At 41.8% G+C, this 25,068-nt stretch overlaps 1 protein-coding gene across 1 annotated transcript in view; it reads right to left on the bottom strand.

The window, feature by feature from the left end:
- RECK (reversion inducing cysteine rich protein with kazal motifs) overlaps positions 1-25,068 on the bottom strand; it is a 75,056-nt gene that overhangs the window by 35,965 nt on the left and 14,023 nt on the right. Inside the window, 6 exon segments of the mRNA XM_075417019.1 lie at positions 5,982-6,043; positions 6,046-6,055; positions 7,705-7,746; positions 8,762-8,809; positions 11,020-11,105; positions 20,243-20,279. Coding sequence (XP_075273134.1) covers positions 5,982-6,043; positions 6,046-6,055; positions 7,705-7,746; positions 8,762-8,809; positions 11,020-11,105; positions 20,243-20,279 — 285 coding nt within the window.

Genomic DNA, 25,068 nt, shown 5'->3' with positions numbered 1-25,068 from the left:
GCCTCCTCTGGCCCCGCTCCAACAGGTCCATGTCTCTCCTGTGCTGAGGGTTCCAGAGCTGGACGCAGGACTCCAGGTGGGGTCTCACCAGAGCAGAGCAAAGGGCCAGAATCACCTCCCTTAAGACTATTGAACTCTTGCCCAGAACAACCAGTGTTCCCCACACTGAAAAAGCACCTTTTATCATCATCATCTTAAAAAAAAGATACTGCATATAAGCTTTCCAGAGCTCCATGAAAAGATGAAGTAATGAGGTTGAAAATTCAAAACGTAGTTGTCAATTATTAAAGACTTCAAAATTATGATTGTGAAAAAGAGAAATTTGAACGCCCTACACACCTGACCTCCATGCTTGTCAGAACAATAGATTATAAAGTGATCAAATACATTAACACAGTGACAAAACACAATCCCTGTCTGCTCCTGATCTTCATTTCCCCTATCCCCATCATTAAACAAATTTGTATTTTATACAGCACCTAGAGAAGAAAACAGAAATACTGGCATACTGATCCACAAATGTAACGTGAGATTAAAATCTTGCTTCCGTACAGCAAAGTATCAGAAGTGCTACTACCTCTACATAAGAGAAGGAAGAGACCTCAAAATACAGGCCTAACTTACCTCAGGAGTTCACTAGATTCTTCACCTCTGTTAGTTACTAGCATTTACTGCATCGCAGAGAAGGGGGTATCCCCCATAATCTTTGGGGTATTTCTGTGAAAATTTGTACTGCTGCAAACAGATGGGAGTGTGACATCTTTAAAGTGAAGAAGACACAACTATGTTAAGAATCATCTTGATGTTTTTATTTCTCTTTTTGTCTTAGAGATTGTTTAAAGGGCAGGAGTTTGTCTTTCAATTCATATTCTCCACTTCCTTTCTTCTCGGAGATCATCTGAGTCAACTAATCTGTTTTGTCAGAATCCTTATTTTCCCCTCTATAGCCTCAGTAGGATTACAGGGAAAGGCAAAGTAAATATCAAAGTGATGAAATCTCCCAGTGGCTAACTCACAAAAATGCCAGAAACTACACTATCTGAAAGCAGAGGTTTTCCTCTCAGGCAGCTTGCTCGTGTTCAGCTATGCTGAACAGGGAAGGGTAAATATGGTCTCATCTCTACTAGATCGCTTCAGCATATAACCCACACTTTTTGTGCCCATTCTGTTACCTACTCACCTTCAGAGACATCTTAAATCCTGACACCAGAATCAGTAAATATTAGAGTCCAAACTTCTTACTTCGTGGATGTGCTACTCATTAAGGACATGTACTCCACTAGAGAACTGGAGAATTCTACAATCCCACTTGCCCTTTAAAAAATTTTTTTTTCCTCGTAAAAGTTTTATAAGTAGCCAAGTAAAAACATGATTCTTTTTCAAATGTTGTACTTCATTTTCATAGCTATCTTCATCCTCTTTTCTGTTGTTCATTTAAGAATAAGCACTTCAGAACACAGACTGGATCTCTATGTGTGAATTAGCATTCAAATAAATTAACATTCCTGCATAGAGAGTTCTGATGAAAATCTGAAGAGCCAAAGGAATTATTTACTGTACCAGAAGTACTTTTTAACTTAGATTTGAAAAGCCTCAAGCCTTGATGTTTCAGTTTGTATCATGCCATTAATGATTTTAGGCTGTAATTTAAAGCACAGGCTCCAACTTGCCAATTACACTTTATGCCATGTAAATCACAGTGCCACAATCCTGTTTTCTAGAGTCTCACAATTACAGTGTCTTTCAGATAATGCATTTTTGGATAGTGAAATATGTTAAGTCAATTACAAGATTTTAAAGAAGATGGTGCCAATACTGTAGTCAGTAGCATCACTTTCTTCTATTTACAGTCAGAAATTAAGTTAAGCCACAGGTAAACCACGGCAGATGTGGCACCCTAAGAGAATCAACACAAATCTAACTTGAAAATCTAAGTTGGTTTTCCATGAACACCAGCTGCTTATAATATTAGTGCCTGTGAATAAAAGCACAGGTCTACTGAGATCACAAAAACGTTTTAGATCTTTTCTCCCAAGAGCACAGATACTGCATAATTTCTCTGAGACTGAGAATGAATTTGCAGCAACATTCCTCACCTCAGCAGGAAGTTTTCATCTGATTCACTTCAGATTTTCTCTCTTTACTACCCACAAAGCAAATCCTGTCACCTATCTGTCTGTAACACGGATGAAGGACCAGAGAACTCATGGAAACAGAACATGCAGACAGCCACCATCCTACATCCATAAAGAACAGGTTTATACTGTCGCCTAAAGGCTCATGTCATTTTTATAGCACCACACATCCTTCTCTATGGATGCCAGATAATGGTTATCAGAAAGTCATTGTTTCAGTGTGGCCACCTGGTTTCTTTGGGACCTTCTCTGTACAAAAAAAGGAACAACTGTCAAGATAGGAACTGCCATACACAACATCCCTCTGACCTTAGGCCAGTTGTCCTCAGAAGCTGCTGAAATTAGACTTCCCCACAGCCACGCTGCATCAAGCACTGGAAAGTGGCATTACAAACCAGCCAGATAGAACCACTATAACTTTGTTAATTAATGCACTGGGATAGCAGAGGCTTCTGAAAAGGCTGAAGTCTGTCTGTCATGGTTAAAACTAAGTACATGACCATACTATTAGCACAAACAATACTTAGACTCACGATGTAACACTGCTATGAACTCAGCTAAAAACTGCCATGTTATTTAAAAGTTAATTGCTACAAAAAAGTTTTTATAAAGCAGTTCAGGGGTAATGGTGTCACTGGCGCTGTTAGCTCAGATTGCAATTTACAACCACACACAAAACAGAAAAGAATGTTCAAAAGTTTATGGTGTCTACCAACTTTCCTCCTCTAAAGAAGGGCTGAAGTTGATACAAAATTATCTTCTTCTGGCATTTTTACACACCAATTTTATACAGGCAGAATGTTCTAACCAGATAATAAATCTTCCTTCTGTACTTTGAAACTACAGCTCCACAGACTGTTGAATTACTGTAATAACGCTCATCTTTCTGTTAAGAGGATGTGGTCTTAATTCTGTTTTCCACCTTGTTTTCAGCTCTTCTCTGTTCCAAGTGGCATAGTCTCCCGTATGCCTTTACACCAGCTTTGGCACTAATAATCTTCTCATGACCCGATTTTTCTCAGTAACCCTGCTGAAAAATCCTTTTTCTCATCTCCTAGGAATTTAAATGAGTGATTTCCACAGGTATAATACAAAGTTAGAATAGAATAATCTTTTAGATACTGTCTTTTAGAAGGACCTGCCAGATGCCAGAGGCAGCGTAAGGTAAGGAGAAGTGCATTTGTATGGCCAGGAGCAGGAAGGAATGCATGTGGAAAAAGGGCAGCAGCAGGAAGGAGCAGGAAGAACTTCAGCTGCACTGAGCTGTTGAAGCAACACACTGTATTTCATGAAACTGTAGTGCCTGTGGCCATCGCAGAATACAGTGCTACTTAGGGTGCTGGCTTTGCTCTTTGTGTAGCTCTGGATAATCGTTCAGTTTCCCAGAAAGTACAGGTACACATCTGGGAAGCACAGCTATACAGACATGAGAGAACACCACAGTGTTCATGCTCATATCTAATAAAGCAGCACTCCTATTTAAGAAAACAGCAGCTTTTCTGCGCACTAAAGCTTCTCTTCTGACAGTTCACTAGAAGATTCAGAAGGTAAGACAGAGAAAACAAAGCAAATGACCAAACAGAGATACAGGTAAGGAAAACCAAACCAAACCTCCACACAGTCCAAAAGAGCAGAAAAGGATGTTCTCTTACGGGAAGAACTAAGTCATCAAGATCGGGGTAACTGAAGATAAAAAGGCAATACTGTGTACATAAGTACACACACAGAGTCTCACGCTCCATTTTCCACTTGTGAATAAAATATTAAGTGAACAAAGACAGCGATATTGAAATGTATAAAACACAAACATAATGATTTGTTTTTCTTGTGCATTAATTTAATCTTTCAGACTTTTTTTTTTTTTTTACACCAAACATTGCTGAAACTGGTGGTTAAAGCCAGTGAGACTATAAACAGCAGGAATGGAAATAGGCAAGCAGACACAGGCAACACAACCACGTACACCTTAAAGAAAACAGTCTCAAAGATCTTTTTGTGCTATGGAAATTGAAAAAGGCAAGTGAAATTTATCCAGCAAAGAACATTGTCCAGTATTCCTCAACGGAAGCTCCTTAAAGACTTTAGCCAGTACTGCAGGACCTAACTGGTTTCGCTCTTTTTGGAGCTCATCAGCTGCAGGTAACGGCTCAAAAACCAGAACGCATGCACATAAACAGAAATAGAGCAGAACGTTTTGCTAAAGCAAGCAGTCTTCTGCATTGTAAAGCATGCTTTTATACTACAAGCGCATTTTTTCTAAAAGGCTGCCTCTTGTGTCTTGAATGAAAAGTGGCAGCGAAGCTGCTCTTTCACACCAGAAATAGTGTTTTGCTAAAAAATGAAAGATTATTTTCCTCCCTAAAAATCTACATTTTTTACACTCTACGGTATCTACATTCTGCTAACGCTGGCAGAAAAATAAGTTTAGTACTGTTATTTTGGGCAGCTTAACTATGTTAAATATTTGAATATAGACCCTATCCAATTAAAGCCACCTTAATTTAGAAGTATTACCTACAGTTAACAAATACAAACAAAACGCTTCACTCTGAGAACAACCATGAAAGTCCTGTTAATCTCTCCTTGAGTTCATTTAATCTTTGAATTTATCAACAGCAGATACAGTCAGAAGGTAACACACTACGGTTTAGCAGAGTCAGCTGAAGGTTCAAATGATAGTGCACATTTGTTAAGAACTTTAAAAACTTGCAGTAATTAACACGTAAGGCCAAGATTTTTTCTCAATTATATAAACCAGTAAAGAAGTGAGAACACTTGCACAGTAAGATAGAACAAAATCACTGGAACTTTAATTTTGGCAAGATCCTCAAGTGTTCCATCAACCTTCTTCGAACAGCAGAGAAGAGAGACAAAAAGTGCCAGAAGATAAGATTACAGTAACACTAGCTACAATGCATAGTATATGGTCAGAATCCACCCTGAACTAGTTAAGTAGTAATTCCAGAGGCCCCACACAGCCACGTGCTTTAAATGTTCATTAAAACTGTTTTGGAATCTTTTTCTAAATGATGTCCTAAACAGCGCCTTGAGTTCTAATTCATTGTCTCTGAGTAATCCAATTATGTAAGAGCTAAAAATTGCTGACTGCGTTTTTCACAAGGGGTAATTAGTAGCCAGCATTCACTAAAACCTCAGCATAGGGCAGGATCACACGACCCTAGAAGATAAAACAAGCCAATACTATAGCACACTGAATACTTCTCTGAATCCCTGCTACAGCACTTGAAGCTGCAGGCACTGCATTTGAAGTTTCTGTATTCAAAAACTGTAAGAAAACAAAGTCAGATTAAGCCAAACAGTGCTCAAATCTGTGAGAGCAAAAATACCTTTAAATAGTGCAGGGACATCAAAAGTGTTTACTACTGTGTGTCCAAAATTGTTTTAAGAGTAAAAGCTAAATAACTGGCAACATTTCCAATTATATTTTGACCACATGGCAGTAGTTAATAGTGCTCAGCTGCAGCAAAGCTATCATAATGCCAATCAACTAGAGAAATCTGAATGTCTTTACTCAGTTCTTAATGTGCAGAGAGGTGAACTCACAATATGCAGTGTAGAGGCTTCAGAGTGGCAATCCAATGGAAATTTTAATACTACCCTTTCCAAGCACAGAAGATAGAAAAGTGACCTTAAAGGCAATAATAAAGCCTTTATCGATTATTTCAAGCTTTATAAACTATTTTCAGTTACTCCTCCAAGCAGGTACTCCAATGCGGTCTTTTCAAAAAAAGTGGACCTCAACTCTGCACAAAACTTAAAAATAGGAAAACCAGAAAATCCTACAGTCTTTGCTTCGTTTTTCTTCTTCCTTTGACTACTACCTACCTTCTTTTGAGAGGAAGATGAACAGGATAGCAGAAAGCTGGAATAAGTAGTGAAAGATAAAGAGATGCATAGAACTAGAGAAAAAAAATGAAGATGATGAGAATCTGAGAAAAGAAGATGGGAAAAAGGACTATCAGAATAAAATCTTTCAAATGAAGGTAAATAAAGTACATTTCCGTAACACTCAAAAATACTCAGCAAGTTGTGCTGAATTTTTAAATTTCTGTACGCAGTGCTACTTGAAAATAAAAAATGTTTAGTAGGACATGCAATCTTCAATGCACTGATTAAAGCTGAATAGCTTATTACAACAGGATTCATTTCTAAAATGTGTAAAATCTCCAAATTAGAAGACTCACAAGCTTCACAAATATTTACAGTAAAAGTAATCCAGAAACATATGATCAGCAGAAAAAGCATCTTCAATTAATCTTGTGAAAAGTTGGAACATCAATGCTAAAGTGATTCTGTCACTGTACAACCTGAGAATCCGCTTAGCAACTCCAAGCTTTGTGACATGTCCTGCTTGGAGTTTGGGGTTTTTCACTGTTCTGAACCCTATGCCCAACCTTTGAAGACTTACCTCATTCTTCATGCTAGCTAACATAGTGGGAGCCTGAAGAGTAACTCACGAAGTTGCTTTGCTAATCTCAAAAGATTACAGAGAAGTGCTACACACTGTTCAGTCAACTATTCTAAGAAGCTTGTGAAAATCCTCTGGGAAATCTTTATGTGAGTATATAAGTAAGCTATGAAAGTTGGGAAGCTATAAGAGTGTTTACAAAAAGGGAATTATACTTTTATATTCTTAATTAAGCTAGTTTTTACTTATGTGCCATATACTTATATATCCGATACCTAAACAACAGACTTCAGAGCTCATGAACAAGCATTACGATCTATATTGTAAACTAATTCTCAGACTGGATCCTCATTTTTAGTGAATAAAGTATGAATTATTAAACACAAAGACAAACACAGTATGTACGACATTGCATTTACGTGATTCACAGGCTGTTTCTAATCTTCTGTCACCTCTTTCAGTTTTAACTAGCCACTCCCTTCTCAGTTGTTCAGTTTCTTCCCCAGCCAACCCCATTGAGTAAAAAGTACAGTACTGGTCACAGACACAGAAGCTACTTGCAGACTACAGAGGGAGCAAGACACATTCACCAAGATTGTTTTTTTTAATAAAAGGAGAAAGAATGACTAGGGTGTGAAAAAATGCAGGTTCTCTCCATGAGTATTTTTTGGAATTTCCCATCTTAGGCAAAACTTCCTTGAATTTCATATAACCAATGGGTCTTTCAAGAGGATTGTAACTGCTATTATTCATGAGTACCTCTAAGCCTAGATACATAGGAAAACTCACTGTCATGCACAATTCTGTAATAACTGAAGATCGACCACGTCAGATACAGCTATTGTGTTGGGACAGAAATTAAGTAACTACTACTCCTAAACCTCATTAAAAGAGTTCTCTCTCCTACTTCACCAGCCAGAAGACTGATTCCTTCTTCCATCCATTTTTCTCTCTCTCCTTCTCTTTCAGTGTTGCACAGATAGAAAGAGTTAAGGTTTTCTGTATCGTAACAGCAAGATCACTCTTGAATACGAGTGAGGGACCCACTTTCCAGAATTCCAGATAAAAACTGGAAAAAGAACTAGGAAAAAGTAAATAAGATGACTATCACCATTTTGTAGTCATTCTTTAATCTCTTACCTTTCCTCTCCCGTTCTCCTTCAACCCACACTGGCCAACCTCCTACAGCAATGCACAAATGCAGAAAAAAAGAAGGAAACAGACCAGCATAACAGAGGAGAAGCTTACAGATGTCGACAGTATAGCATATCATAGCATGAGAGGAGACAGAACTACATAAAATGAAAATTCATTTTTAAGAGAACAAGCTATAGTAACTTCAACAGTGAAGAGTCTAGGAAAATATTCTGTAGATTGCTCAAACAAAAGGACCAAAGGGGTGAAAAAGGAATTTAATGTTTCCTGCAAAAACAGCAGACCTGCTACACTTCCGCCCAAATCAAGAGGACACAGAAGTTTCCGATGTGCTGAACTGTTGATTATGAGCAGAACTTATGCAGGACTGCCTAATTCAGGGTAGGAGGAAATGAGATGAAAGGGAGGAGCAGCAACCTGGCTTTTAATTAAGAAATCGATCAAAAGAAATGAAGTCATAGCAGAACAGCTTTTCTTGAAATTGTGTTTGAAGAATATAAGGGCAGCTTTCTGAAAATATCCTGATGATTAATTTTAAGAGCAGAACAGTAAAAATAATTGCAAGCACTCATAGTTTCACTGATGCTACAAAAATCATTCATTTGAAATTATTTACATTAGGATAGGATACTTAAAAGGTTATTCTTTCCCGAGTTTATTTCTTTAGGTCACTTTTAAGGTGACTCTCCCACTATAAAAGCCAAAATATTTCTGAGGGAATGAATGCTCACAATGAACGCCAACTTTCACCAGAACTCCTATGAAACAAACTTTTTGGAATTCATGTCTCCATTTTGAAAGTTGCATCTTTTTCACTCAAATTAAGATACATGCAAGTCTAAAAAAAGACAAGCCCTTTTTACAGAAAACAATTCTACCTTCACAAAAACTGTAGGGAGAGGTAATTTACATTTGGATGAAAATTAGTATATCCAGAAACACGTCTGTAAGAAGACTGGACTTTCCCTCTTCTACAGGATACTTTTTACAGCACAAACCAGTTGATTTTTATTAAGATACATCCAGACACATGTACACTTACCTCGTATTCCTTCCTGCAGACCTTTAAAACATCATTCTTTGCAGAAGCCTGAAAGACAGACAAATTTCTCCATTTGTAGTAGAAAAAAACAAAAGCATGTTGCAAAAAAAAAATGATTCTACCTTTATATAAACGGTGAGAACCATGGATCCATGATCTATTTCAATGTTCCTTTTTCAGAACCTAACGAATCCATGTAAAGCTTTAAGAAAAAAAAAAAAAAAGGCGAAACCATGACTGTCAATACTACATTTAATTTAAAACTAAACCCTCATATATCTGCACCAAATTAGCTGATACTGGCAGCACACAAAACAACTTTGTTTTTGAGAGAGGTTTACCAGGTAGGCCAGATGCAGGAAACGTTTAGGAAATGGAAGAACTTGAGCACAAAAATCTCCCCATTCTGCATGCTCAGTACCACTTGTGTGCCTCTTTCCCTTCTCCTCCCTCTTGTATGTAAGGTCCCACAGCTCCTATTGTCAAACTGTGTTGCAGAAATTCTTCCTCCAAACTGTAGATCAGTTTGTTCTGTACAGTCCCTCTTGCCCTTTTTTCGTATGACAGATACTAAAAACTATTACTACTACTAACATTAGCTATTTCCCCCTCCAGTAATTTAAAATACCAGGGTAAAGTCTGAGCTTAGACCTATCATATCACCTTCTTCAAAATGTCTCCAAAACTCCCTTTAGTTTGAAGAATCAGAATGAAAATCCAAATGTATCAACCAGAGTCAGCTAAAGTAGAAATTATAGCCAAGATTCTGAGATGGCAGAGTCTGTAACCAAACCATACAGCTTCCGCTGCTGAGAACAATGAGAAATGATATGACAATTATAAGATTACATTAACAGAATTTCATAGGACACTGCAATAAGTGACAGGGTTTTTATCAGGTCTGGAAAAACTTAAACATTAGGATAACTTTAAAAACTTTGCTAAGAAATGCATTTGGGTACAAATACACGTATCTTCTTTTCAGAAGAACAAAAGTAGCCAGTTTGTTTAGTCACTCCTCATCTCTTTCCACACTACTCAGTTTGTGTACTCACTGCTCTTCTCCTGTCAAACAGTTTAAACTACATGCTTTTGGGTGAAGGTAGCATTTGTTTTTCATGACAACAATTTGCAGTAGGGTGCTGGTCCAAGATTAAGATTACACAGGTAATGTGCAAGATACTACAGTGAATATTGAGTACGTCTGTGCTCCAGAATTGAGTTACAAGGACAATGATAAATAATTATACACTCTTTGATGATCTTTTTAAGGCTACAAGCATGTATTTTTTGGGGAAAAAAAAAATCACAAAATTCTTCACAGATTTTTAATAAACCAGTCACTGCTAAATTTACATATTATGCTTAAAATTGTCACTTGACAAAAATAGTGTTATAGCAATGCCAAAAAACAGCTTTCTCCCATCTGATGAACAAAAGCTTCTTTGAAGAGGCACAGAAATCTATTCGTGGCTGTAACCATGATGCTGCATGACCAAACATTACACTGCAAAAAAGAGAGCTTAGAAACAGCCACACATTTGTTCCACTCCGCATAACCAAAGAAAGCCTCAGAATCTTTACGAGTTCAGTCAACTAATCACCACGCAGGAACAAACCAGAGCACATCAGCAATAACTGCACACCTTCTGCTTGCAAAGCAACCCTAAGCAGATCAGCTTCGTTTGCCAAGTGCACTGGTGCTTGGACACGCCTGCAGTCAGCTCGCCCACTGCAATTTCTGCGGTATCAAAGTTACAAACACAGTAAGATTTCAACAACTCAACTGCATCTTCATTACTGAGCAATTGAATGTGGCATCAGAATATACAAAAAAGGCACAGCTAACCCTAAGGTCTTAAGATTTCTTCTTCAGCCTCACCAAGCCATAGCAAGCAGCCTAGTCCTACGGCACAGCTGAAAATACATCGAAAAAAAATCCACCCCGCAAACCTACCACTTCTTTTTTAAACTAGGTTTTCATGTCAGTAGACTCAAACTTTTACTTTTTTTTACTGAAAATGCACTTGAAATTGGATTCTTTGTTTTGTTTTTTTGAATTTGGTTGCTGGCATTTATCACCAGTAGTATTTCCTGGGAAGTATCTAGTCATATTTTGCAATTTTAAAAAGAGTTTATGTGATAATGTATTTTTTAGATCAAAATTAAATTAAGCCTGAAGTTTATAAACAGTAATACGTAAATGAATTCATCACTTTGTCATCTGACATTAACCACAGAAAAACAGAAAGGCTTACCTGTTTACATGCTTGTCGACATTCCACAGCAATAGCTAGCTCACAGCAACCTAAACCGACCCATCCATCAGACTTCTTCAATACTCCTTTGAAAATAAGATGACAATACATATTACAGTAGAAACAAAAACTATGCCATCATTTTCCCTTCCCTCCTCATGAGTCCGTTACTTTTCAAATTTGAGAATCCTGTTCTCATTCAAGAAGCCTATTTACAGATGACGTTTTTACTGGAATTTATGAAGTCATTCCAAACCAACTTCAAGCACAAAGAGAGCAAGTCTGCCTTGCTAAATACTGAACTTGGCAATTATGCATCACCTTCTATACACTGAGTTTAAAGATGCTTTATGCAAACTATTTCATATGTTCACTGGAAGTATCAGTGTTTGATAATTTATCTAATCTGAAATATAAGACAACAGAAACCAACAGGAAAAAAACCCTCATCAAAATTAACTACATTATCGCCTACAGACACATCCTTGTGTTGGTTTCAATAGCATACTGTTCTACCAACTTTGTCAATGCAGAATATTTTTTCTTCAAGCTTCCTGTGCTGTTTTGGTTGGGATGGAGTTGATTTTCTTCACGGTAGCTAGTATGGGGCTACGTTTTGGATTTATGCCGATAATACAGAGATGTTTTCATTATTGCTAGGCAGTGCTTACACAGTGTCAAGGCCTTTTCTTCTTCCCATACTGACCTGCCTGCGAGTAGGCTGAGGGTGCACAGAGAGGTGGGACAGGACACCGCTGGGACAGCTGGCCCCAATTGACCAAAGGGACACCCCAGACCACCCGACGCTACGCTCAGCAATAAACTGGGGGGTGGAGGGTGGTGGGGGCTGCTGTTGCTTGGGGACTGGCTGGGCATCAGTTGGCTGGTGGTAAGAAATTGTTTTCTTTTGCATCATTTGTTTCTCTTGGTTTGGGGTTTCTTTCCTTCCTTTTTGTTGTGCTTTTCTTCCATTTTTTTCGTTATTAAGCTATCTTTATCCCAACCCACGAGTTTCCTCACTTTCACCCTTCTGATTCTCCCCTCGATCCGACTGTCGGGGGAGTGAGCAGCTGTGTAGTGCTTAGCTGCCTGTTGGGGTTAAACCACGACATTCTGTGATTCTGTGATCCTTCCCAGTAACATGGTTTCATATCCAGAATTATCTTCAACAAAAATTTACCATCTCCCTATCTTTTTCCATTTATTTCACTATTCCCATTATCCTACTTTCTTACCATAAAGTTCTATAGAAAGACACACTGCTGCCATAAGTTGTTTCATCCTCTTAATCTATTCACAGATACAGATTTTCTGATGTTTTCAAGAGACCAGAAATCAAATAAAAGAAGAATGCACTCCTGTATATATTTCTCATGTAACTTTAAAGACAGAAATCACTAAAGGGAAGGTTTAACCTATGCAGCTGCCCAGCAGCTGCGGCAAATTTGTTACACTCTTTCTTAGGGCAGGGGGTGGAATTATTTAGTGCAAATGAACCACTCATTTTTGTCATGAATATTTTAAAAATAAAGCAGTATTTTAGGACATGCACAAATTATATCCTTCATGTAGAAATAAAAAGTACAAAGTAAAAGAATCAACCACTTAATTTTACAAAATGCTCTTAAGTCTAGTAGAAATGCCTATTCATAAAAGTCACATGGAATGTCCAGCATTATAAAAGGGAAGTGAAAGAGCGAGGAGTGAGACCAACGAACTTAAATTCAAATGCTAAGAAAATACTGGGGAAAAAAGTCATTAAAATCATTGCAATCAATGGAAAACAACCACCAGTAGGTATTTATCATGAACAAAATTGCCTTTAAAATACACTTTGTCAGCTTTACAAACACAGGTGGCATAGGAAGTCTCACCAGTATCAGTCTTTCATGACATTCTGATTGGCAAATTAAGAAAACACACTAATAGTAAATTTATAAAGGAGGAGAAAAATCTTCAGCTAAATTAACATATTTCCCCAGCAAATTAAAATATTAATTGTGTTCATTAAAATGCAAATTAAAACCTTAACGCTCAACACCAACAAGGTGGCAGGATTGCACTACAGTTGGAGGGAGCAGACAGGAAAAGGTGAAGAAGAGCTTTTTGTTGCAGCCTACATCCTGTCAGCTGAAGCAGCTGTGTACCATCCGAATGGTCCAGACCTTCCAGAAGCACTGTAGACCAATGATTTACTGGTCTTTTTGGAGACTGTCCAAATCCTCTTTACATCTATGCAGAGTATTGGCTCACCTTTCCAATTCAAACTAGTTCAAAGCAGCTGTGAAGGCCACAAACAACTGCAGATTCAGCTCACCTTCCACTTCCATAACTGGGGTGCACAATTAGTTTTTCAGAGATTAAGCATCGTTATGAAAGTGTTCCAAGAGATTGGCTGTTCTGCACGCATCAGTAGTTTGTAATCAATGTGCAAAAATTTGGAATTTGATGCATTGTTTTAAACTAATTCCAGAAGTAAATGCATGTCTGCATGGAAGTCATGCATGTATGTTAAACTACATATGTACAGTTAATTGCCAAATCAACTACTCACTACATTGGGCCTAAAATAACATAGCAGTTGTTTCTGCATAACTTCATATGCGGAGCTATATACAGACTCCTTTCAATTAAAACAGTAATGTTCAGTAGAATATTTATTAGTAGTATTGATATTGAGGTACACGCAACCTAAAAACTGTAAAAGAAATATCTTTTGCAATATAAAACAAGATTTCCAGAAATGTCTGCTGCAATAACCAGCTATATACAGGAGAAACACGTGGTAATTACAGCTGTACAGTTTTAGGGGTAATGTCACCACTGAAGAGCAATATTGTGCAATACAGAACTGTGGTTTTCAGACATACTTTTACTAGAACTAAACTCTGCTGAAAGAATGAAGCAAGCTAAAAATACATGCCAAATTAAGAACACTGATAAATTTCAGCCATAGTTAGTATTTTCTTGGCAAGTAGCCCTCTCCCCAGGATATTTATGGGTAGAAGACAAGCTTGCAGAGAAAAAAATATGTCACATCTTCAAAAAAACATCGAACTGCAATTTTAATACAAGAGTTTATAAATTAATTTTGTAGTCCATGTAATTAAAACGCATGCATTTCTAGATGAAAGTATACCTTCACTGCACAATTAATTGACCAGAGCCCATAGTTCTGATTATTCACCAAATTAACTGATAGAAGTTCAGTACAGATCCTTGAACTATAAAAGGCACTTGTTCCACATGTCCTCCAAAGTTTCCAGAAGCCACATCACATGAGTCAGATGACTTACAACACACACACATTTTTCTTCCTTATTATAGACACTTTGCTGCAGTCTCCACAAGAGTACTGAAGCCAGAAACAGACATGAAAAGATGCATAAACGTGACAAACTAGAATGTCATCCCCAATACATTTATTTTGTGATGAAAGAAACATTCCACATTCTGAAAACATCTGAGAAACACTGTATCACCGTGACACAGAGGAAACTGGGGAGGAAAACTAAAAGGAAGACAGAAAAAGAACAAAGTGAAAAACAACCAGGCTTCTTCATGTTCAAGCCCAAGTCAGAATTCTGTTGTCTCTTTGAAGTCTTCTACAGTCTGCTTACAGAAAATGACAAAGCTTAAAATCATAACATAGATATCATCTAGAATTATAGGTTGCTGGGTTTGCTCTGCTCCCTCTCCCCCCAGCTGGGGGCCCCTCAATCGTGAGTGCACGGTCATAAAAAAACCTTCAATTTCCTAGACAAGTCCCCCAAAATAATACATGTTCTGTAGGCCTACTGGATTTAATAAACAAACACTGACAAACTAATGATATTTCCCTTCAGAAAACATGGAAAAATAATTTTCTTTCAGAGAATACTTACATTTCTGAACAACTGTTCTCCAGGGCTCAGTTTTGGGGCCAGTCTTGTTTAATACCTTTATCAATGATCAGGATGAGGGGATTGAGTGCACCCTCAGTAAGTTTGCAGATGACACCAAGTTGAGTGGGAGCACTGATCTGCTTGAGGGTCGGAAGGCTCTGCAGAGGGATCTGGACAGACTGGATCGATGGGCTGAGGCCAACTGTATGAGGTTCAACAAGGTCAAGTGCTGGGTCCTGCACTTTTGGTCACAATAACCCCATGCAGTGCTACAGGCTTGGGGAGGAGTGGCTGGAAAGCTGCACAACAGAAAAGGACCTGGGGGTGTTGGTCAACAGCCGACTGAACATGAGCCAGCAGTGTGCCCAGGTGGCCAAGGCGGCCAACGGCATCCTGGCTTGTGTCAGAAATAGTGTGGCCAGCAGGAGTAGGGCAGTGATCGTGTCCCTGTACTCGGCACTGGTGAAGCCGCACCTTGAACGCTGTGTTCAGGTTTGGATCCCTCACTACAAGAAGGACACTGAGGTGCTGGAGTGTGTCCAGAGAAGGGCAATGAAGCTGGTGAGGGGGCTAGAGAACAAGTCCTATGAGGAACGGCTGAGGGAATTGGGGCTGTTTAATCTGGAGAAGAGGAGGCTGAGGGGAGACCTTATTGCTCTCTACAACTACCTGACAGGAGGGTGTAGCGAGGTTGGTGTCGGTCTCTTCTCCCAAATAACTAATGATAGGACGACAGGAAATGGCCTCATGTTGTATTAGGAGAGGTTTAGACTGTATATCAGGAAAAATTGCCTTACTGCAAGAGCTGTGAAGCAATGGAACATGCTGCCCAGGGCAGTGATGGAGCCACCATCCCAGGAGGTGTTCAAAAAATGTGTAGATATGGCACTTCAGGACATGGTTTAGCAGGTACAGTGGTGAGGGTTTATGGTTGGCCTTGATGATCTTGAGGTCTTTGTCCAGCCTTAATGACTCTAAGTTTCTACAATCTAGCCTGAAGTTTTAAAGGCTTACAACACTGTCTTGGCTAGGACAATAAAACATGACTTGCAGTGTTGTTGGGTGAAGAAGAATTTTGTTGGTATTTAAAAGAAAGTTGGTATGGTATTGGATGGTATTTAAAAGAAAGTTAATAGAAGACCATCATGATGGGTTTAAGGAAATGGAAACAAACGTGAAAAAGAATGGTAGCTCTAGTGGTCGCTCTGAGAATATTAACATTTTAAGGTAACTATTGTGATGAAGTTACCAGTAAACCAAACAATTCAAAAATTTTAACACAGATCAGTAACATCAAGTCGCTGTGGGGAAGAAATGGAAGAGGAGAAAAGGCAAACTATAATGAAAATACCCAAAGGATATATAAAGCAGCAAATTACAAGGCAGAGTCCCAAATTATTTAGCATACATGCTGTGTTATGACAGGATGTCACTAAAACCCATGTGCAAAATAGGTTTCAGCCTGCATTCTTAACTAAACTGTCAGGCATGTCATACAGCTGTTAAAGAAAGTAACTATCAAAGTAATCTGTTTATCCAGTCAATATTCTGCAACTGTCCATGATAATGCTGATTTTGGGAAGGTTATACACAGTTTCATCACAGTGTGTGTGTGAAAACACTGTGGATTCTGTACTATGAAAAATATGAGATGCTGATCCAGCCAAAACTCAGTTTGTGGCCCCATTCTAAACTCTGTTATGAAATACGTTCTGTACTGAGTGTAATCAAGAAGAAAAATTAGAAAGAAAACCACAGAATCACTGAGGCTAGAAGGGACCTCTGGAGATCGTTTAGTCCAACCTCCAAGGCTCAACGCGAGGTCAGCTAGAGCAGACTGCCCAGGACCATGCCCAATAAGGCTTTGAATACCTCCACAGATGGAGACTCCAGTCTCATCCTCACAGTAAAAAATTTTTTTCTTGTGTTTAAATGAAAGTTACTGTTGTTCAATCTATGGTTACTGCCTCTTGTCCTGCCACTGGATACCACTGAGAAGAGCACGGCTCCATCTTCTTTACACACTTCCATCAGATAATTATACCTATTGATAAGATCGACACCCCTCACCTTCCTCTTCTTGACAATGGTAAACAATCCCAGCTCTCTCAGCCTGTCCTATACATGTTCCAGTCCCTTAATCATCTTAATGTGTCTCTGTGCTGGGCTTGGAGCAGTACGTTCGTCTCTTTCTTGTACCAAGACACTCAGAACTGGACACAGTATCCCTGATGCTGTCTCATCACTGTTGAGTAGAGACGAAGGATGACCTTCCTTGGCAACACTCTCCCTAATGCAACCTGGGTGCTGTTGGCCTTCTTTGCTACAAGGGCACATTGCTGGATCTTGCTACACTTGCTGTCCACCAGGATCCCCAGGTACATTTCTACGGAGCTGCCTTCCAGCTGGTCAGCCTCCTGTGTGCTGGGAAGCACTGGGCCTTCACCAGGTCTTTGCATTTCCTGTTTTGGAACTTCACGAGGCTCCTGTCTGCCTATTTCTCCAGCTTGTCAACGTCCTTCCGAATGGCAGCACAACTATCTGGTCTACCAATCTCTCCTCCCAGTTTTGTATCATCTGTAAATACACTGAGGGTGCACTCTGCCCTATCATTAATGAAGATGTTAAATAGGACTAGACCCAGCATCAGCCCCTGGGATACCGGCCTCCAGCTGGACCCTGTGTGACTGCTGACAAGCCTTTGAGCCCAGCAGTTCAGTCAGTTTTCAATCCACCTCCATTGTCCACTTATCCAGCCCAAGCTTCATCTGTTTGTTTATATGGATGTCATAAAAAAAAATGCTGAAAGCTTTACTAAAGTTGAGACAACATCCACTGCTCTGCCCTCATCTGATAAGTCAGTCATATCTTCATAGAAGATTGTTCTCAGGTTGGTTAAGCACAATTTTCCTGTCTTAAATCCTGACTATAACCTATCGCCTTTTTGTCCTTGATGTGCCTGGAAATGATTTGCAGGAAGATGTGCTCCATTACCTTCCCAGGGTTTGAGGTGGGACTGACCAGCCTCTAGTTCCCCAGGTCCTCCTTGCCCTTTCTACAGGCAGGAGTGACATTTGCTTTCTTCCAGTGCTCAGCATCCTCTCTAAAACAGCCACGACTTTTTGAAGATTACTGAGTGACCTTACAACGACATTAGCCAACTCCTCGGCACTTGTAAGGGTATCCATCAGGTCCCACAGACTTGTGTTCAGTTTGTGCAAATATTACCTAATCTGATCATTCTCCACCAAGCGCAAGTCTTCCTTGCACTGCACTTTACCACTGATCTCAGGGATATGGCATTCCTGAAGGCTCATCTTACCCATAAAGACATAGACAAAGAAGCCCATAGTGTTTTTAATGTCATTTGTCACCATGTTTCCTGCCCCATTCAGCAGCAGGCCCTCATTTTCCCTAGTCTTCCTTTTCACAGAATCACAGAATGGTAGGGGTTGGAAGGGACCTCTGTGGGACATCTGGTCCAACCCTCATGCCGAAGCAGGGTCACCTACAGCAGGCTGCACAGGACCTTGTCAAGGCGGGTCTTGAATATCTCCAGAGAAGGAGACTCCACAACCTCCCTGGGCAGCCTGTTCCAGGGCTCCGTCACCCTCACAATGAAGAAGTTCTTCCTCATGTTCAGACGGAACTTCCTGTGCTTCAGTTTCTGCCCATTGCCCCTTGTCCTGTCACTGGGCACCACTGAAAAGAGTCTGGCCCCATCCTCCTGACACCCACCCTTCAGATATTTGTACACATTTATAAGGTCCCCTCTCAGCCTTCTCTTCTTCAGGCTGAACAAGCCCAGCTCCCTCAGCCTTCCTCGTAGGAGACATGCTCCAGTCCCCTCACCATTCTCGTAGCCCTCTGCTGGACTCTCTCCAGTAGCTCCTCATCTTTCTTGGACTGGGGAGCCCAGAACTGGACACAGTACTCCAGACGAGGCCTCACTAGGGCAGTGTAGAGGGGAAGGAGAACCTCCCTTGACCTACTGGCCACACTCTTCCTAATGCACCCCAGGATCCCATTGGCCTTCTTGGCAGCCAGGGCACACTGCTGGCTCATGGTCAGCCTGTCGTCCATTAGGACACCCAGGTCCCTCTCCGCAGAGCTGCTCTCCAGCAGGTCCACCCCAAGCCTATACTGATGCATGGGGTTGTTCCTCCCCAGGTTCAGGACCCTGCACTTGCCCTTGTTGAACCTCATCAGGTTCCTCTCTGCCCAACTTTCCAGCCTGTCCAGGTCACGCTGAATGGCAGCACAGCCTTCTGGTGTATCCATTTTTTTGCTCCTGATGTAATTAAAAAAATGGGGCAGCTTTCTGTCTGCCCTTCACACAGTCACTAGGATCAACTTCAGGTAGGCTCTGGCTTTTCTAACCCCATCGTGCATAACTGGAGCTTGGGTAAGGTGATTCTTGAAAAATCAACCAGCTCTCTTGGATCCCTCTTCTCTGCAGGGCTGTATCCCATGGGATTCTTCCAAGCAGATTGTCTGTGCCCTCCTGTGTTGTCTCTTCAAAAGATACCAGAGTATTTGCAGTTGCCCACGAGCATCAGGGCCTGTGAACATGAGACTTCTTACACTTGTGTGAAGAAGGCTTCACCTACTACCTTCACCTGATCAGGCAGTCTGTAGCTGACACCCACATCACCACCCATGTTGGACTGTTCACTAATATGTTGATATGCCCATAGAATGCCACTCAGCTGGCTCCTCATGCACCCCCAGACAGAGCTCCATGCATGCCAGTTACACTCACATAAAGGGGCAGTTCCCTCTCCTCACCCTCCTGACCTGTTCTTCCTCTACCTGTCCATCACAGCACTCCTGCTGTGGGAGCCCTCCTGCTATGTCTCTATGACCCCAGCAGAACTGCAGCCCTGCAACTGCACACAGACTTCTAACTCCTCCTGTTTGTTCCCCACACTGTGTGCAACAGCACACACACACACACAGGGGCACTCCGTTCTACCGATTCCCCAGAGCTTCCCTTACAATGCTCTCCTATATACACCACACTGAAACTAAAAATAATAGAATAACTTTAAAAGACAAAAAAACTTTGGTATTTCTTGGATGTGTCACAGAAGCACACATGTGTAATCACACAAACATACTAAACATTTTCTAACTAGGAAGAGACATGAAGTGTCAAAAAAATGCACAGGCAACCCAGTTTAGACTAAAGGAAACTACATACAAAATACAGTTTATAAAGGAAGCATAACCAACGTTAAATTATGGTGAAATCCATAGGTGCAAATGGTAGACACAACATCAAAACATGCATTTGCTGACAAAACAACACGATTCAATAGCAAACTAGTATTTCTTACCTGGCAAAGAAGAATTTATACAACCCCACACTTCTCCCTGAAAAGTAAAATACCATTAAGCAAAAGTAAGTCTACAGAATGTTTCTAGCAGACACAAAACAACATTTTAAGCATTTTTGACTTGGGTTTTAAATATCCTATCAGAAGAATTCTTACGTCTAAAACATCTTTTGATGAAGCACTACATGATAGAAGTTGAGTACCACTTGCTCTGACAAGAAGGCTGGTATCTACAGAGCATGGAATCAATAGCAGCATTTTTGTACGTGTGGAACATGCTGTGATTACCTGGAATATGCTAGCAGTTAACTTTCTCCACCAGTGTTTGAAGTACTAAGTGGCAACTGTTCAGACTAAGAAAAAGATTTATCTAGTGACAAAGACCTGCAGAGAAACTTATTGCCCTAGCATTCCTTTCCACCAGCCTAAAAAAAAAAAAACCCAAACACGACATACAACCATACACAAAAGAAAGGTTTTAAGGTGCCCTAGAGATGAGAGAAATGTAACTTCAGGGATAGATGGAAGAAAGAGTTGCAGAAGTGAAGTCTACTAACATGAAAGGTTACCACAGGGATCTGTAGGGTTCCCCCTGACTGCAAAGCACTTCTGGTCCTAAGCACAGGTCCTGCTAAATGAGCTAAGCTGATGGTATTAGGCAGAAGAATTCTGTAAGTGTTTCTTCATTTCTTTGGCAGGGGAAGAAGAAAAAAAAAAAAAAGTTAAGAGCTTACCAAAGGGTTGGTGTCCCTGTCTCTCTCATCACTGTTACTGCTAAGACTACCATCCAAGCTGACTACAGGGGTCGGGGGGTGGAATCTTTACACTGGAGCTAGTATAAAAAAAAAAAAATCTCAGGTCAGACACCAGCCTGCTACAGGTACTTATGTTACCCACCCAAAAAAAGTTACAAATGTGCTGGAAGAAGGAGGTTTAGGCAGCAGAGGAAGAAATCCATCTAAGGTAGGAATTTTAGTTCAACTATCAGAAATAAGTACATATTGTAGTTACAGTGGGTGCGCTGTATAAGAAGAAGAATTAAAAGCTGTAGGAGTTGCTATACGCTATATGCTAGATGTTTAACGTCCTCCAACTGGAGTCTTACAACACTTTGACAATATGATCACAGTATAGTATTTAAAAACGACAGGAGTACAGAAAAGCCTTGAAGGATTACACATATTTTAGTACAATGTTATTGAATTCAAGATTTTTAAGCAAGCACTAGGAAAACCTTAATTAAATTAAATCAGAAGAAAATTCTGCAGAGAGTAAGGAGGCAAGTGACAGGACTGAAAGGCTGTATGGGGTTTATCTTGCAAGGTTTTGGAGGGGAGGGGGGTGGCTGCAGGGGTGGCTTCTGTGAGAAGATGCCAGAAGCTTTCCACATGTCCAATAAAGACAGTTCCAGCCAGCTCCAAGAGGGACAGGCTGCTGACCAAGGCTGAGCCAATCAGCGATGTTAGTAGCATCTCTGCGATAAGATATTTCAGAAAGGATAAAAACAGCTGCAAAACAGCAGCTGGGAGAGAGAGTGAGAAAATGTGAGAGAGACAACCCTGCAGACAGCAAGGTCAATGAAGAAGGAGGGGGAGGAGGTGCTCCAGGCACTGGAGCAGACATTCCATTGCAGCCTATGGAGAAGACCATGGTGATGCAGGGTGTCCCTCTGGAGCCCATGGAGGACCACGGTGGAGCAGATCTCCACACTGCAGCTTGTGGAGGACCCCATGCCAGAGCAGGTGGATGCACCCTAAAGGAAGCTGCAGCAGGACTTACGGCCCCACAGGGGAGCCGTGCTGGAGCAGCCTGTTCCTGAAGGACTGCACTCCGTGGAAAGGGCCCATGCTCAAGCAGTTCATGAAGAATGGCAGCCCATGGGAAGGACCCACATTGGAGAAGTTCGTGGAGGACAGTCTCCCATGGGTGAGACCCCACACTGGAGCAGTGGAAGAGCAAAAGGAGGAAGGAGAGGCAGAGACAATGAGTAATGAACTGACACAACCCTCATTCCCCATCCTGCCATTATACAGCAGGACGGATACGACTTGGTCGCCATCACAGAAACGTGGTGGGACAATTCGCATGACTGGCATGCTGTCATGGACGGCTACAGACTCTTTAGGAAAGACAGGCCAACAAGGAGAGGTGGTGGAATTGCTCTATATGTGAAGGAGCAACTGGAATGCATTGAGCTTTGCCTGGGGGCAGATGAAGGAGTTCAGAGCTTAGGGGTTAGAATTAAGGGACAGCAGCATATGGGTGATGTTATTGTGGATGTGTACTACAGGCCACCTGACCAGGAGGAGGAAGTTGATGAGGCCTTCTACAAGCAGCTGCAAGCAGCCTCACAGTCACAGGCCCTGGTTCTCATGGGGGACTTCAACCACCCTGACATCAGCTGGGAAGACCACACAACCAGGCACATGCAGTCCAGGAGGTTCCTGCAGAGCATCAATGATAACTTTCTGATGCAAGTGGTGGAGGAACCAACAAGGAAAGGCGCTCTGCTGGACCCTGCACTAACAAACAAGGAAAGACTGGTTGAGGATATGAAGGCTAGAGGCAGACTCGGCTGTAGTGACCATGAAATGGTGGAGTTCAGGATCCTGCATGGAGGAAGCAGGGCAATAAGTAGGATCAAAACCTTGGACCTCAGGAGGGCTAACTTTGGCCTCTCCAAAGAGCTACTGGGAGGAAACCTGTAGGCCAGGGCTCTCAAAGGCAGGGGGGTCCAAGAGTGCTGGTCGCTGTTTAAACGTCACTTCCTCCATGCTCAGGAGCAGTGCACCCCCCTGAGAAAGAAATTGAGCAAAGGAGGCAGGAGACCTGCATGGTTGAACAAGGAGCTTCTAGCGGAGCTCAGGTGGAAGAGAAAGGTCCATGGAATGTGGAAAGAGGGACAGGCCACTTGGGACGAATACAGGAATGTTGCCAGAGCATGCAAGGACGCAGCAAGGAAGGCCAAAGCCCACCTGGAATTGAAGCTGGCAAGAGATGTCAAAAACAACAAGAAGGGCTTCTTCAACTACATCAGCAGCAAAAGGAAGGCTAGGGACAATGTGGGGCCACTGCTGAACGAGGTGGGTGTCCTGGTGACGGAGGATACAGAGAAGGCAGAGCTACTGAATGCCTTCTTTGCTTCAGTCTTCAGTGCCAAGGCAGGCCCTCAGGAATCCGAGGCCCTGGAGGTAAGAGATGAAGCCTACAGAGAGGATGACTTTCCCTTGGTAAAGGAGGACTGCGTGAGGTATCGCTTAGGCAGTCTGGATGCCCACAAATCCATGGGCCCTGATGGAATGCACCCACGAGTGCTGAGAGAGCTGGCAGATGTCATTGCTGAGCCACCCTCCATCATCTTTGAGAGGTCCTGGAGGACAGGGGAGGTGCCCGAGGACTGGACAAAGGCCAATGTCACTCCAATCTTCAAAAAGGGCAAGAAGGAGGATCCAGGGAACTACAGGCTGGTCAGCCTCACCTCCATTCCGGGAAAGGTGATGGAGCAGCTCATCCTGGAGGTCATCATCAAGCAAGTAGAGAAGAAGAAGGTTATCAGGAGTAATTAGCATGGATTCACCAAGGGGAAATCATGCTTGACCAATCTGATAGCTTTCTATGATGGCATGACCGGCTGGGTAGACAAGGGGAGAGCCGTGGATGTTGTCTACCTCGACTTCAGCAAGGCTTTCAACACTGTCTCCCATAACATCCTCCTAGGGAAGCTCAGGAAGTGTGGGCTGGATGAGTGCTCAGTGAGGTGGATTGAGAACTGGCTGAATGGCAGAGCTCAGAGGGTTGTCATCAGCAGTGCTGAGTCTAGTTGGAGGCCTGTAACTAGTGCTGTTCCCGGGGTCAGTACTTGGCCCAATCTTGTTCAACTTCTTCATCAACGACCTGGATGAAGAGGTCAACAAGTTCAACAAGTACAAGTGCAGGGTCCTGCACCTGGGGAGGAATAACCCCATGCATCAGTATAGGCTTGGGATGGACCTGCTGGAGTGCAGCTCTGTGGAGAGGGACCTGGGAGTGCTGGTGGACGATAAGTTGACCATGAGCCAGCAGTGTGCCCTGGCTGCCAAGAAGGCTAATGGTATCCTGGGATGCATTAAGAGGAATGTGGTCAGTAGGTCAAGGGAGGTTCTCCTCCCCCTCTACTCTGCCCTAGTGAGGCCCCATCTGCAGTACTGTGTCCAGTTCTGGGCTCCCCAGTCCAAGAAAGATGAGGAGCTACTGGAGAGAGTCCAGCGGAGGGCTACGAGGATGGTGAGGGGACTGGAGCATCTGTCCTATGAGGAAAGGCTGAGGGAGCTGGGCTTGTTTAGCCTGAAGAAGAGAAGGCTGCGAGGGGACCTTATCAATGCTTATAAATATCTCAAGGGTGGGTGTCAGGAGGATGGGGCCAGACTCTTTTCAGTGGTGCCCAGCGACAGGACAAGGGGCAACGGGCAGAAACTGAAGCACAGGAAATTCCGTCTGAACATGAGGAAGAACTTCTTCACTCTGAGGGTGATGGAGCACTGGAACAGGCTGCCCAGAGGGGTTGTGGAGTCTCCTTCTCTGGAGATATTCAAGACCCACCTGGATAAGGTCCTGTGCAGCCTGCTGTACGTGACTGTGCTTCGGCAGGGGGTTTGGACTAGATGACCCACAGAGGTCCCTTCCAACCCTGAAAATTCTGTGATTCTGTGATCCTCTTGCACAAATTGGAGGGAGGAGGTAGAGAAATTGGGAGTGAAGATGAGCCGAAGAAGCGGGAGGGGGGATGGGTGGTGGTGTTTTTAGATTTGTTCTTATTATCCTACACTGACCTTTTGATTGGCAATAAA

The sequence above is a fragment of the Opisthocomus hoazin genome, chromosome 3, assembly GCF_030867145.1.
Source record: "Opisthocomus hoazin isolate bOpiHoa1 chromosome 3, bOpiHoa1.hap1, whole genome shotgun sequence".
Classification (NCBI taxonomy): domain Eukaryota; kingdom Metazoa; phylum Chordata; class Aves; order Opisthocomiformes; family Opisthocomidae; genus Opisthocomus; species Opisthocomus hoazin.
This window is presented reverse-complemented; position numbering and strand designations above follow the sequence as displayed.